The sequence below is a fragment of the Chelmon rostratus genome, chromosome 6, assembly GCF_017976325.1.
Source record: "Chelmon rostratus isolate fCheRos1 chromosome 6, fCheRos1.pri, whole genome shotgun sequence".
Lineage (NCBI taxonomy): Eukaryota > Metazoa > Chordata > Actinopteri > Chaetodontiformes > Chaetodontidae > Chelmon > Chelmon rostratus.
In genome coordinates, this window is record NC_055663.1 from 14748674 (window position 1) to 14763034 (window position 14361).

The window sequence follows — 14361 nt, forward strand, 5'->3', positions numbered from 1 at the left end:
GGAATGCACAAATCATCTTTGCTATTAGGTGTGCACACTACAGGTAACGTAACATAAAGTTATGTCCAAATTTCCAGCAAAAAGTGTGTTCCCTTGTGCTGGTGTTTTTGTGTGTGTGTAAAAGAGAGAGGGTGTGTGCGTGTGTGTGTGTTAGAGAGAAAGGGAGACAAGAGGGTGGGAGGGGGAGACAGAAAGGGACAGAAGAGTTGTGTGGCTCTACTTTAGGAAAATACATTTTGTTTGTCATTATAGGACCTGTACAAATACAGCTGGACATGGACAAATACTGTTTTGATTGCACGAGGACCCAATGGAGCACATGCAGCCCGCACCAGTCTCAAGGTAATAGCACTAAGCTGCATTTTTGCATTTTTTTTTTCTGGGGGAACACTACCGGGGTCGTTTGAGAATACCGGACGGGCAGCGACTTGAAGTTCACTCCCCGTCTCAGCCCGTGCTGTCAAGCCGCTGACCAACATCCAGCCTCCAGACCAGCTACTTCTGCCTTTGTTTACAGTGGATCGTACCGTAACACACTCCGATTCAGCCAAACCAAGAGTGATCGCGTTCACTATCCAGTAACAGGTGACTCGATGCACAAACAGATCAACAAAAGCTTGATTTGTGCGAAATACGGGCTGCGCTGACCAAACAACCCCACCTCCCATAGCCGGGCTGCTTCCTCCCAGGTCCCTTTAATATCGTAAACAAATGGCAGACTTACATTTCTGCAGCGGCTCTGGTACAAAGCTCCGTACGCTGAATGTGTAGTAGTCCAGAAAACAATCGTATAGAGAGCCCACTCATTCCTTATGAATGATCCTCTGCGTTTTTACGGAGCCAGGAGGAAAAATGGGGAGAGGGAGAGAGAGAGCAGCGGGGTCCAAGTTGTTACCAAACAACAGTGTAATTAAAGCTACATATAGGCTGTAGTAAACAGACGATGGGGGACGGAGGGGTTTGTGCGAGCTCCAGAGGTAGAATGAGTTCTGATCACTGTGGGGGGAAAAACACTTGGCTCTTTATTCCTGCTAATTAGTTTCCTTCAAAAAATGGCTGAGATTACGCCCAGTGCGCATGTGCGTAATTGCGCAGACACCGCTAATTAGCCCGTTTGGATCAATAGGATTCCGCGAGAGAGAGAAAGAGAGGGAGGGAGGGAGGAGGGAGGGGGAGAGGCTACAGGGGACGCATAGAGAAGACAAGGAGGAGAGGAAAATATTAAAAAGTCGGAGAAATTACATTTGAAACGATGAATTTTAATTACAAATACAGAATATTATGGGTGAAAAAATCCCGATAATACATTTTAGACTAATATTAGACAAATACCAGCTCATCTAAAAAAAAAAAAGAAAAAATCTAAAGAGAGAACGATATTGCAGAAAAATCTGCAGTTATACTAAAAATAAATTATACAATATCACGAAGTGTAATAACGTCAAAATAAAGTCAATACTGACAAAAAAAAAAAAACAGACATTTAATCCCAAATAGGTTTTGCAGAGGAATATTATGATGACAGAAAATCTGCCACAAAATGCGACACTGTCACCGTGATGAAGACTACAGGCACACTACAAGGCCCCAGAGGATTATTTTAGGAGTCTTAAATTGACATTTTGTCTGAGATAAGACGAGTTAGACCCTCGAATGTAGGCATCATGTCCCAGACTGAAAACACTTCTTTTTTCTTTTTCTTTTTTCTTCTTTTTTTTGAAGAAAAATGTAAATGTCTGTGCTGTAACGCACTTGCTTTGGAAAAGTTGTAGCCTTTTATCGCAAATATTCACCTCTAACAAAGAGATCTTAAAATGAACGCTTAAAACAAAAAGAAAAATATGCTTTATTATGAGACATGCATCGTTGATTGATATGAGATATGCACCGTTGATTGTTTTTGGACTGAAGCCGCAGGTCCGGCTTTCAGTGGTTCGCTGGTTCATTTTATCAGTTTGGGGAAGCAAAACAAAAATATTTAAGTCTAAATTGACGTGTCCGTTTATACGTCTGTCATCACAGACCTTTAGTTTTTTCTGCTCCGGCCGTCCCATCCTCGCCACTCGGCTCTATTGTTATGATAATACTATTGTGATTTTCACGCTGGAGGTGCAATCTGTGATCGTCCATATTTTAGAAGGTGAAAACTGCATTTATTTAAGATCAAACCGTATCTTTTGACTTTAATAGGGTGTTGTTATCAAAGCTGACCTCGTCCTTATTTAAGAATTGAAATACGAATTTAGAAAGGCGAGAGACAACAGTATTCCAGCAATAAGTCTCTGCGGAAAAAAAATGTAGGAATACTATAGTATTATCACTAGGGAGAAAAGGGGCTATAGCGTTAACTGCAGTAAGGTTACTATCAGCTCACTGTTGCGTGAAACAACCGCACTACAAGGCCATATCGGAATAGTACATGAATATTAATGATATTTCGTTATGTTGGTTTTGAGAGCACTGCCATAATTTGATTTTGGTTTGTCTTGGTTCGGTTTGATTGCATTCCTACATGTGTGCAACTATGAATATGTAAAGAATCGATGCATTGGCCAGTGAATTAAGCGCCAAATGACTTGGCCCACGTTTGCAATCCAATAATTATTTTACGATTTGAGAACGTTTAAAGTGATTGCCTGGCACGTGCCACCAAGCAAAGATTGCAGGTTATCACAAACATAAATCAGTGACTGCTCTGTTGTCCTCGTGCCTACATGGACATGCTCTGTTGTTGTTAATGGCTACAGCTACAACGGGACAATTTTATGTCATTTTATGAGCAAAAGACAATGACAGTGAAAGGTGATATAATTTTGACGTTAGTCCATATCACAATGTGTGTGTGTGTGTGTGTGTGTGTGTGTGTGTGTGTGTGTGTGTGTGTGTGTTGTCAGTGTCAGAAACAAGAATTTATTTTCTAGGTGCGTCTGTGTTTATGGCTTTAAAATAAAAAGAACATTTTAATTGAAGCTAAAGCAATATGTGGACCTGCTGTGTGACAACGTTTATTTGTTTATCCTCAGGTGAATATTTTTAAACTGTCGTGTACTCACAACACATCAGATTTGTGCTTCTTGTATACCTGTAAAACAATAACCTGTAAACAGATGGAAAAAAAAACATCCAAAAAGATTTGGCTCTGATAATTTGATTTAATTTTTAACGCAAGTATGTAGCCTTCTTTGAATTTGATCATACACATATGATCTTAAAGTTTACACTGTAGTGCTGTGACGCAATAATAAAATGCTTTAAAATGATCCTTCGCACTATTTCCATCGCTGGATATTGCTGTGAATTTCCATTTGTGTTTGAATTTGCAGTGGCACTTCAAACAATGAAGAGGCAGGTGAACACCTACACATTTGATGCCTGCATTCACGTGCGAGGAGTGTGTCATTTACTGTTTGTTTGTGGCTCACAATTAAAATACACAGAAATGCACAGTCCTCTAAAAAAAAGCAGCCCTCACATAAAGTCACATTTTCACAAAATAGAATAGAATAATTGATTTCCCTGATTGGTTTAAATGTAAATACTTTTAGAAGGTGCAGATATGAGAGGAGACGCTGCTCCTGACTGGCACTGCGGCTTCATTTCCGGAGTGATAAATATAGGTTTCTAATATTTTACCAATAATAAAGCTCTCGCATGAGTGTACATTTACATTTGCAATTCACACACACACTGTTGCAGACACACTCAAACATGCACAGGCCGCACTGTAAAAGGCGCCATACTTTCCATGCCCTCAGGTGTATGCCAGGGGTTGTTGTTTTCACTGTAATATATAGTTAGCCCTTCCACCAATTTACCCTGTCAGTGCTAATGGGGCAATTAACCACTGTGATACCCCCCAGGCAGAAGGAGAGCCAAGAGCTCCCCAACTCCAAACTTGTCTTTATGACATTTATATGACAAAATGTGGGGGAAGCTGGGGACCCATCTGACACCTTGGAGGGTCCTTAATGTCACTCCCTCCCTTGCCCCCTCCCCTTTCTGCCCCAGGGTATGGCACTGAGTAGGAAGTGTAATACATCATGTACAGGGGAGACTCAGGCCTTGTCCAGGAGGGAGAAAACTTTGTACTATGCATCCAAAGCTTCAATGAGACAACTCTGATTTACACAGTGCGTCTTCATTTGCATGATTATGGATGCAAACAGGCCTTTAGAGTGAGGCACACACACAAACACACTTCCCAGCCAACACACTCCAACTTGACCTCCCTACATTTAAGCCTTTTTGGTGTCTATAAGTCTCTCTATCTTTGTCTCCACTCACATTCCCCCTGTCTTTCTTACATCCCCAAGGAGGCAATAACCTCCCTAGCAAGTGCTTCCCCTTGAGCCGTTGTCATAGTAACTTGTGGGCTGGTCGACATGACAACCCCACCATGGTCCAGAGATAGATGATAGGCCAGGAATGGGGAGGGAGAAGGCACATGGGGGATTTGCACCCCCTTTAATTTGGTTTGCCTGATTCTGATTCAAAATGTTTTTTTTCCCTCTCTCTCTAAGGGTGAGGCTCACTCGCCATCAACCTGCTTTACATTTATACAGGTATTTACAGCCTGCAAATACTGTGTCCTAAAGTGTTACCTGTCTTGCTCTACGGCACCTGGATGGCCATCGGTGAGGGAGAAAACAATATTTCTCAACCTTGTTTTATAATCCAATTCGTGCAAAAATGTGTAATAGTAAAAATATGAATGAATTGAATATTTTGCCTTTTGCTTTCCCATATCCCTGCAACAGACCTGAAAAACAGTTTTCATCCAAGGCAAATGAATATTAGTGCTGAGTGCAGGAAACCTGTATGTGTTTACAGTTTGTCCTGTTTGGCCATTAAACCCAGAGACTGCTATTCACTGTTATCACCAAATTCAGGAGGAAATGTAGATATTTGAAAGGCCAGGAGTGTAAAGACATCTACGTATCCCAAGACTCCATTTCCTACGTCTGAGGACAGTGCTGTGACTGTCCCAGCCCCATTTTATTGACTTTGTCATACCTCGAACAGGTTCAGTATTACAGCAATTTACTCCACCAGTCTGTTTAAATTGCTGTCTGTGGAAGAGGCTCCTTCCATGGCTCCTAAAACAAAATGTAAAAATGTGAATTTGTCAGAACATTTACTGAATAAAGTACATGTAATGTATTTAACACAACGTACATGTAAAAGGCCCTAGCGATAGTTAATAATAGCTGACCATTTGCACAAATACATTTCACTTATTTATTACATCTTCTATTCATTACTACTGTCCAGTTTCTTCATAAGGGGCCAGTGGGATGATCCTTCAAGTGGAGGACGCAGTGATAAGAACCATCCTAACGACAGTCCTGAGCGAGATGATGAATCCCAGCCAGCGCCTGCAATGCTGCCCCTCAGCTGACCCTGATCTCTGACCCCCGCGTAGAGGGCTGCAAACAAAAAAGAGATGTTTCCTTTAAGGATCAATTCAACAGGACTATTAAATACATATTGTATTTCAAATACACCAAATGTTTTATATATGTCAAATCCCGTAAAGTATTTTGAGGATGAGTGAGTTAAAAAAAACATTTCACCACTCGTCCAAAAGGCTTCATGATTCTATTGTTGAAGATTTACCTGGCTTTAAACCACGTTCTCCAGAAACTGCACAGTAACATTTATTTGATTTGAAATGAATATCTGTTGTTAACCAGAATTCAATGACGTAAACAAATTAAATACTGGAGAATTACCCACCCCTTCGTAAAACTCATAAAACCCCTTTGATGGATTGCAAAACATCTTTAGCTCGTAAATTATATGTCCATCAGATTCAGTTTTTAATTATTTTGCATTTTACTGACTACGTTAAAGCTGGAAGTCATTTTGTAATGACAGACTTTGAGGTCGATTTTGCCTTTGATGTGTGTATCAGAAATAGGTTTGTACAGGCACTGGCCCACCTCCATGTCATGTTACAGAGACCTCCGAATTCACTTCTGTATAAAAATTGCAGTCCTGGCAAAGCAAAACAGAAATTCATCTTCTCCCCCAGGTGCTTCCACGCACTGAGCTACATGCTTTGGGTTTAGGCTTAATATTTTTCGTTATCGTGCACTTTGATTATGATTCCGTCGTGTTTCTCATCTGGCCTCCTGTTTGTGCGAATGCTCCTTTTTTGTTTTGGATGCGTTTGATGTGTGTGCTTGTTTTAGGTTTTGTTGCCTCTGCCTTTGACAGATGAATTTCCCCTTGGGGATCAATAAAGTGTATCGTCTCATTTCATCTCATCTCATCTCATCACCTCAGCTATGGCCTCCTGCAGGAGAACATTAATAACATTAATGTTAGATGTAGATGAGTGTGCCTACAGGTAGCCAATATTTAGATCCAGTCATACTCGACTGTAAGTAGAATGAACAGATAGACAGACAGACAGACAGACAGACAGACAGACAGATAGATAGATAGATAGATAGATAGATAGATAGATAGATAGATAGATAGATAGATAGATAGATAGATAGATAGATAGATAGATAGATAGAGGGAGGGAGAATAGTTGTTCATTCCATTTCCAGTTCACATGAAATGGCTAAGCTGCAAAACATAGCAGGAAAACTGAGCAACAGCGCCTCTCGATGGTAGGGGTCCGTAATTGAAAACATACAGGCTACAAAAACATTATAAGGCTTCTCGGGCACCGTACATTCGCGGAAGTTGTCAAAACATTGATTAGCAGAAAGGGATGGTGGATTTGTCTTCAGATATCGACTGGAAAATAATATTTACAGTCATCTTTATTATCGCTCTTTAGTCCAGGACGTTTAACATGGAAGATGAATGGGAAGAGGAGGTACGAAAAAAAAATCAGCGTACTACAGTTCACAGCATGGAGGTAGCTTCATGCGGTTAGCATGTGTGTTAATGTTTCCGTTAGCCAGGAGGTTCCTGATAGGATTGGAAGAACTCATTGTAAATTAACGTTAGTTTTTGTTTTAACCTAAACCTGTCAAATGTTTTTTGGGGGACAAACTTCCCATCGTACAGGGGTTTGGGTGTTGGCGTGTAACTTTATTAATATTGAGTTCATGATGTGAACGTGTGTGGGAATCCCTGAGATAACGTTGATTCATTCATTTTCTGACCAAAATGTAGAGCAAGAGCAATGAAATAATTGCTATTGAAATTATTTAATATTATTGTTTTCTCTTATATGCTCTTTTGGCTGTTGAAAAGTTTACATTTCAATGATTAAAAAAAACTCCCTTTTCCTTTTTTTCACGTATTTAGGAGCAGCTGGTTGTGGTGGAGCTCTCTGGTATAATCAGCAACGACTTTCTGTCCAAGTGTCGGGGCACATGTAAAATACTTGTGAGTTTGATATTAATGCTTTGTGGTGAAGAAAGAGATTCCGGCCACCATGCATAACAACAAGGTCAGTGCAGGTGTCTCACTGCAGCATTCACTGACCCAGTTTTGTCCATGTGTTCCAGGATATTGACAGCGAGAAGCCCATGATGCAGGTTGGCCAGTATGTGTTTGCAGGGGAATATGAAGGTAAACAATGAAAATTAAAAAAAAAGGAAAGCATACAGACTATTTATGTAGCTTAACTGACTTGGGCCTGCTGTTAAAATGCATTGTACTCCTTGTTTCCCTCTTTGTAAAGAAAGAAACATGTCACTTTACACAACCTCCGTAAAGTTATTTCCTAACTTGAAACACTGTCCCCGCTGGTCGCAATGGACTGTTATGGTTTAAGTAATGATGAATGGCCAAAACTGTGCCTTCAATCGTCTTATAATCATATCATCAATAGCATCACTAATTTGATTTTGCAAAAGATGGTATGGAAGTGGAGGCATGTTTTTAATTAGCATGATTAGTCATAGTGATGCTGGCTATTTTCCCAAGCACAAAAGAGTCTCAATGAACTCTTATAAAAGATTTTTTCATAAAAAAATACATGTTAAACAGAAATTTTACTTGCTGTTCTTCCCTCTTCAAAGATGCATTGGGAACTTGTGTGCTGTTTGAGGAGGGACCAGAGAAACGTAAGGTTTTCCTTATATATACTCGATGTTTACAGTTGTGTTTCCATTATATTTCTTTCTTTGTTTCTGTCTTCCTCTTAATGTCCATTTTGATAAATGTCTGCAGGAAAGGCAGACAGTGCTCCGGAGCTCAAGTACATGTGTCACACCGTGAAGAAACTGATGATGCAACGAATCTTCCTCACTGACAAGAAAGAGGGTGAAACCAGCACAGGTCAGCCAGAACAGCTAAACTCACCATGGTGCAAAATATGTTGTTACTTTCTGCTAAATTAATATAACTTGTATTTTATGACACACATTTTTATACAATGTTGCTTTTTAATAGTAGCTTGAACCCACTCCTTTTTTATGTTATGCATCTTGACAAAGAATCAACTTTGCACAGCATTGTTAAAACCCTGAAAATGCCTTTTTGTGTTGTCCCAACAGGAAGTGGGGATAGTGGTGAGCAGAAGGAAACAACCTGTCTGTCCAATCAAGAAGAAAATGCCATCCAACAGGGAGAGACAGATCAACATAAGGACAACACAGATTTGAAAGGCTCAGCAGTGGGCTGAGAACTCCCTAAACAAGAGTAGAAACACTAGCATGTGTGAAGCTGTGAAGGTACTCTGTGTCTGAAACAGACAATTCAAAGACTGTTGGATTTGTATAGTACAGCAATGAGTAGAGGTGTCAGTGATACTGTTGGTCTTGCGCAATGTGTCACAGTCCTTTTCGAGAAACCGAGCTAATGCCTCTACTTCACTAAACCTCAAAATCAGTTAATTTAATATTAAATGAACAACATGAATGCTAAATGACACCAAAAGGGAAAAGAGACTTTTACAAATCCTCATGTAACTCCATTCCTTTAGGATATATACATATAGGAGGTGTCTTTAGAAGAGCAGTTACAGGAATGTGGTGGGGGCAGGAAGTGTAGCTGCAGGAAGTCCTGTGATTATGCTTCCCCAATATCAGTTTTTGTTTCCACTGATTAATATAAATATTTAACAGCAGAGGGAGAAAAATCTGCTTGAGCTGCAAGGTTATAGTCGAGATGGGCTCATTGGATAATGAGCCACGTATACGTTTAAAGAAGTGGGAAGAATACTTGACTTAAAAGTATGCAGTCCATATGTATCTGATTTGTGATAAATTGGTTTCATCAGCACTTCTTTGACTATTGATTTGCAATGTTAAAGGTGAAAGAAGTACAGACTTTTTATTTGTTAATTAAACTAATTGGGCTCAGTGAACACATCTTCATTAAAACAATCTTTGTTGCCAGAGTGTGGGGCTGTGTCCTTTCTTGTTCTGTTTTTACAGAATTTCTGCCACTGAAGATATGTGTGTGAATTTTGCATTTTGTTAATAAAAATAAATAACAAGATTTTACGTTTTCAAAAACTGTATAACCAGCAAAAAAGTATTGGTCTTGGGTTGCTATTGTGCAGCTGACGTACCTGTCCCAGACACTGTCGAGTCAGTTTATGAATGAAACAAGTTTGTTGACTTTGAGGACGTGGCGGTTCTCGGCCAATCCAATCATCGATGTTCCCTTGAAGTGGACCAATGAGCGAGCGACATCGCATTCGCCTTGTGAGAGCCTGATTGGTCAGTTGTTGTTTTATCACAGGAAGTGTATGGGTGTGTTTCCGAGGGGTGGGTCTTAAACTGCATCGAAGAACTTCCCTGAAGATACCGGTGAGTTTCCTTGATACATTTTCGTTAAAAATACAAATAAATGACCCAAATGTGTTTCTCCTATAGCTAGTGTTTCGAAAAACGCAATATGGGCACTTTGGTGGTTGCTTGTTTATCTTCATTGGACGAATGAAGTTGCAGGTCAGCACGTAAAACTAACGGTACGCTAGGTTAGCCTGTCTAATGTTAGTCCCTAACCTTGGATTTGGATGGTAACGGTCACTAATTGGAAATAACAGACACAAACTGTTGCTACTCACTTGTAATACAACGACTATGGCAACATATAAAATGTCTAGACGTGCAAAAGTGAGAGCACAGATGCTGTGGTGTGTCACGATAAATCAATCAAGGTAGTAGTAAACGTCGCTTTGTAGAGGATAGTGAAATGTTTTAAACATGCATTTTTCTCTCTCCGAATACTGCATTACATTTTCTGCTATTCTAATTATCGTTACATTTTATTCTTTATATGAGAATCTTAGCTTGCTGGTGATTTCGGAGTATTTTCTATTTGAGAACATCTAAACAGCTCAAACATGACTTTATAACTTTTTATGAGGCAAACATTTAACTCCAGGGCTGGTGTGTTATGATAGATTCAGAAATTTTACAAGTTGTGTGGTATTAATGATAATATTTTGAGAATTGTTGAGCTGGTGGTAATACAACATATGCAGCATAAATTTCTACAAAGTACCAGAAGCGGAACTAATACAGGATTGCATCAGCTGGAACAGATTAGCCTAGTAATTCACCTCTCATTGTCAAAGTATTTGCTTGCACTGTGAGTCATTCACTGGTATGTGCAGAGTTGAGTAGCCCTAAGTTAAAAGCTGGGATCGGCACTGTCACAGAAGTGCACTGTAAACTTCGACACACTTGCAATAGAAAAGGTTCCCACCAGAATGTACTGTTTGAGCAATAACCACAGCTTCTTGGTGTCTTCTTTTTACCCCCTCATCTGCACAGTGTTTGCACATAACGCAGGATGGAGCTGCGGCCACTTGTCATGTGTTTTGCTCTCTGTGTGGTTTACGCCACCAGCAAACCCACAGAGAAGAAGGACCGTGTTCACCACGATGAACCCCTCAGCAACCGAGAGCACGATGACACAGAGGGCTTTGACTATGACCACGAAGCTTTTCTGGGACAAGATGAGGCCAAGACCTTCGACCAGCTCACACCAGAGGAGAGCAAGGAGAGGCTTGGGTAAGAACGCATGTCAGGGTGTTTGTGTGTATTTCTTCTTAGAATACTGGGAATACTGGGAAGTTCATACCACCAAGTTAACACCACCAAATAATGTGAGGGAACAAGATGAACGTTCAAATTTCTGTCATTTTTCTACAGCATGTTGGTTGAACGTATAGACGAGGATGAGGATGGCTATGTGACAGTTGAGGAGATGAAGAAGTGGATCAAGCATTCTCAGAAGAGGTGGATCTATGATGATGTGGATCGACAGTGGAAGAGTCACGACCTCAATGGGGATGAAGTGGTGTCCTGGGATGAGTACAAGAACGCCACCTACGGATATATTCTTGGTACATTTGCAGAAATTCTTAATTGTATATATTTGAGGCATCCCTGAAGTATAATCTGCATGGTGCACGGCTGCAGACGCACATTTACTTTGCCACACTTGCACGCGATATACAAAGCTGTGACCTCTTGACTTGCAGATGACCCAGACCCAGATGACGGCTTCAGCTACAGGCAGATGATGGCTCGCGATGAGAGGAGATTCAAGATGGCAGACCAAGACAATGACATGAAAGCTAACAAGGAGGAGTTCACAGCCTTCCTTCACCCCGAGGAGTACGACCACATGAAAGATATTGTAGTGCTGGTGAGCAAACACACACACACACACACACACACACACACACACTCACAACTCACACAGATGTTAAATTGTGACATTAACAGTGTCTCATCCCTCTCACTGTCCTGCATACTCTTTTATTCCTATAGGAAACTATGGAAGACATAGACAAGAATGGAGATGGTTTAATTGATTTAGACGAGTACATAGGTGAGTTTTTATACCCCATTGTCATTTAAGCATCATCAGTTTGTTCCACTCGATTTTGAACCAAGACACCTAGAGAAGTTGGAAAGAGCAAGAAAGCATGAGTATGATAAATGTTTGAGGAACCAGTTTGCGGAACCTTTATGAAATGAGCCACCACAAATACAACAAGTGCACGTACAAAGAAGCATTGCAAAATCATCAACACCCTCACTTGGCCTCGGCCCATCTTTCTGTGCTCTAGGTGACATGTACAACCAGGAGGGAGACGCCACAGAACCTGAGTGGGTGAAGACGGAGAGGGAACAGTTCACTGAATTTAGAGACAAAAACAAAGATGGGAAGATGGACAAGGACGAGACCAGAGACTGGATCCTTCCCAGTGACTACGACCATGCTGAAGCCGAGGCCAAACATCTGGTCTATGAGTCAGATGCAGACAAAGTACGAACAGAACAGAAAAGCATTGGGGGGGGGACTTAGAAATGTGCTTATACAGTATATCCTCATGAGTCTATTACAGTGATTTTGCTGCAGGGCTACAAAATATGGAGAGAATATGGAGTGATTTGTAATAGGCTGAGATTTAGGCAAATATGTATGAAATAATGAGTTTGCTTTTACTGCAGTTGTTTGACAGTGAAAACCTTCCACTGGCACCTCACTACTTGCTGTCCCAGCGTGCATTTAAACAAGAGTTGTTAGCCAACATTGTGTCAGTCTCACGGTTTGGGTTTTTTTGGACACTTTTGTTTGTCAACTATTCCACTGAGGGAGAATCTGACTTAATTACAGCTCTAACAAAGCAAGATGAACGCAAGAGATACAGGCTTTTATTTAAGCCCTGCCAGTATTGTAGCCCTTTGGGATATGTTTATTGTGTAATTAAGATGTGAAAAGATATTTTATTTACCCATTTCATCCATTGATCATAAGAGATACCAAATACCCATGGTGACAAGTAGTAACAATATGAAGTAGTTTGTTTTCTTGCTAACAGTTAAAAAAAAAAAAGTTTGTGTACTGACAGAAATAAAAGACTTTTATCGTGTTTGTCACTCTCCCTCCATCAGGATGGCCGTCTGACTAAGGCAGAAATCGTGGATAAGTACGACCTGTTCGTGGGCAGCCAGGCGACCGACTTCGGAGAGGCTCTGACTCGACACGACGAGTTCTAAACATCCACCTCCCTCCAAAGACTCGGTGTTCATCTTTTTGTACCACCTTGCTCCTCCGACAGGGGATGGGAGTATTTCAAACAAGATGAGCTTGTCTAATCCATCGCCACGGACAATAATTTATTTGATTTCTTGAATGTGTCCCGTTGTACACATTCTAACATTCTAACGTGTACATGCTTGGCCAGTGTGTCCTCATGCTCAGTCGCGTGTAAGATTGGCATATATTGCCAGCCTTTGCTCTGCTTCCACACACTACACTTGCCTTTTCCACATCAGGGAAAGGACAAACAGTGTGAGATGACTTTTTTTGTTACCTTGAAAGGATGATTTTATGAAATCGCCATGTTTTGTTACAAAACCCTCATAGAACAAGTTTAGGCTTCCAGTATACAGAATAGTTTATCGTACCATTTTCTTTTTTTGCAATGCACTGGACTGTGAAGAGTAAAGCTGATTTCTAGTCAATAGAATTTGTTCTACTCCTCTGTCTAATCATGTAATCAGGCCCACTCGTACTTTGTTTCCATGTCTTTATTGATCGTAATGTGGTATTGCTGGAGATGTTTGGAACGAGGAGTAAATATTAAATTCCAGTGACAACGAAGACTATTTGGACTAGTGCAATACAGTATCATCAGTGGGACCACGCTGTTTGCTATACTGGTCCCCAAAGCATCTATGTTAACACGAGCTGTGGGTCCTACGTAAGGGGGGCTGTGTGTTAGCAGAAGGAAACCAGATGATTTTAGAGACAGGATGGATGCTTTGTCCTCAAAGCTCCCGCCTGTCTTCTTTCTCGTCACCTCAATAGTGTGTGTGTGTGTGTGTGTGTGCGTGTGAATCTGTGTGTGTACATATACTACTTGTATTCTTAATGACAGACTTCCCCTTTTTTGATGTTTATGTTTTGTTCGATTCAAGTGAACTAACTAATTCGTGTGGCAAGCTAAAACAGTTGACCAGTTTTTGTAAGCGGTTTTGGGGGAAAAAAAAGCTTTTTTTTTCCCCCCAGAGAAACAATTTGCCCTCCTAAATATGTTTGTTATGCTTATATTATCACTAGCACCATTTATAACCACTGTTGATACTTTTTATGGTATGCTATAATGTATATGATAATGTTTTTTACATGCTCACTGCAGTGACCACCCTTTCACTAGTGACTTTACTGTAAATAAGTTGTTGGTCTGCAATCGGAGCACTCTAACAGTCAGGTCCAGTTTTTGTGATTGAGAAGAATGTCTCAATAAAAACAAATAAAATTAGAGCTTTTTGTCTGCTGTATCTTTCTAGTTGTCAGTTGTTCGTCACGTGACCGCCGCTGTCACATGTGGTGTTCATCAGACTCTGTAGCCAAGCTGCTCTCAGAAGTTGTTTCTGTGGAAAGCAGTCGTTTGTAGTTAAAATGACCTCATGT

The 14361-nt window shown here is 40.5% G+C and overlaps 2 protein-coding genes across 2 annotated transcripts; both read left to right on the top strand.

The window, feature by feature from the left end:
* Positions 1 to 6690: 6690 nt before the first annotated feature.
* Positions 6691 to 9353, top strand: gtf3c6 (general transcription factor IIIC, polypeptide 6, alpha). The gene is made up of 6 exons (XM_041938537.1): positions 6691 to 6835; positions 7273 to 7353; positions 7476 to 7539; positions 7992 to 8036; positions 8143 to 8250; positions 8469 to 9353. Exons 1-6 carry the CDS (start codon positions 6812 to 6814, stop codon positions 8594 to 8596), a joined length of 450 nt encoding a protein of 149 aa, XP_041794471.1. The 5' UTR covers positions 6691 to 6811; the 3' UTR covers positions 8597 to 9353.
* A 323-nt stretch (positions 9354 to 9676) lies between these two features.
* On the top strand, positions 9677 to 14192 carry calub (calumenin b). The gene is made up of 7 exons (XM_041939055.1): positions 9677 to 9728; positions 10701 to 10940; positions 11082 to 11275; positions 11414 to 11580; positions 11706 to 11766; positions 12008 to 12207; positions 12837 to 14192. Exons 2-7 carry the CDS (start codon positions 10720 to 10722, stop codon positions 12939 to 12941), a joined length of 948 nt encoding a protein of 315 aa, XP_041794989.1. The 5' UTR covers positions 9677 to 9728; positions 10701 to 10719; the 3' UTR covers positions 12942 to 14192.
* The last annotated feature ends 169 nt before the right edge of the window (positions 14193 to 14361 follow it).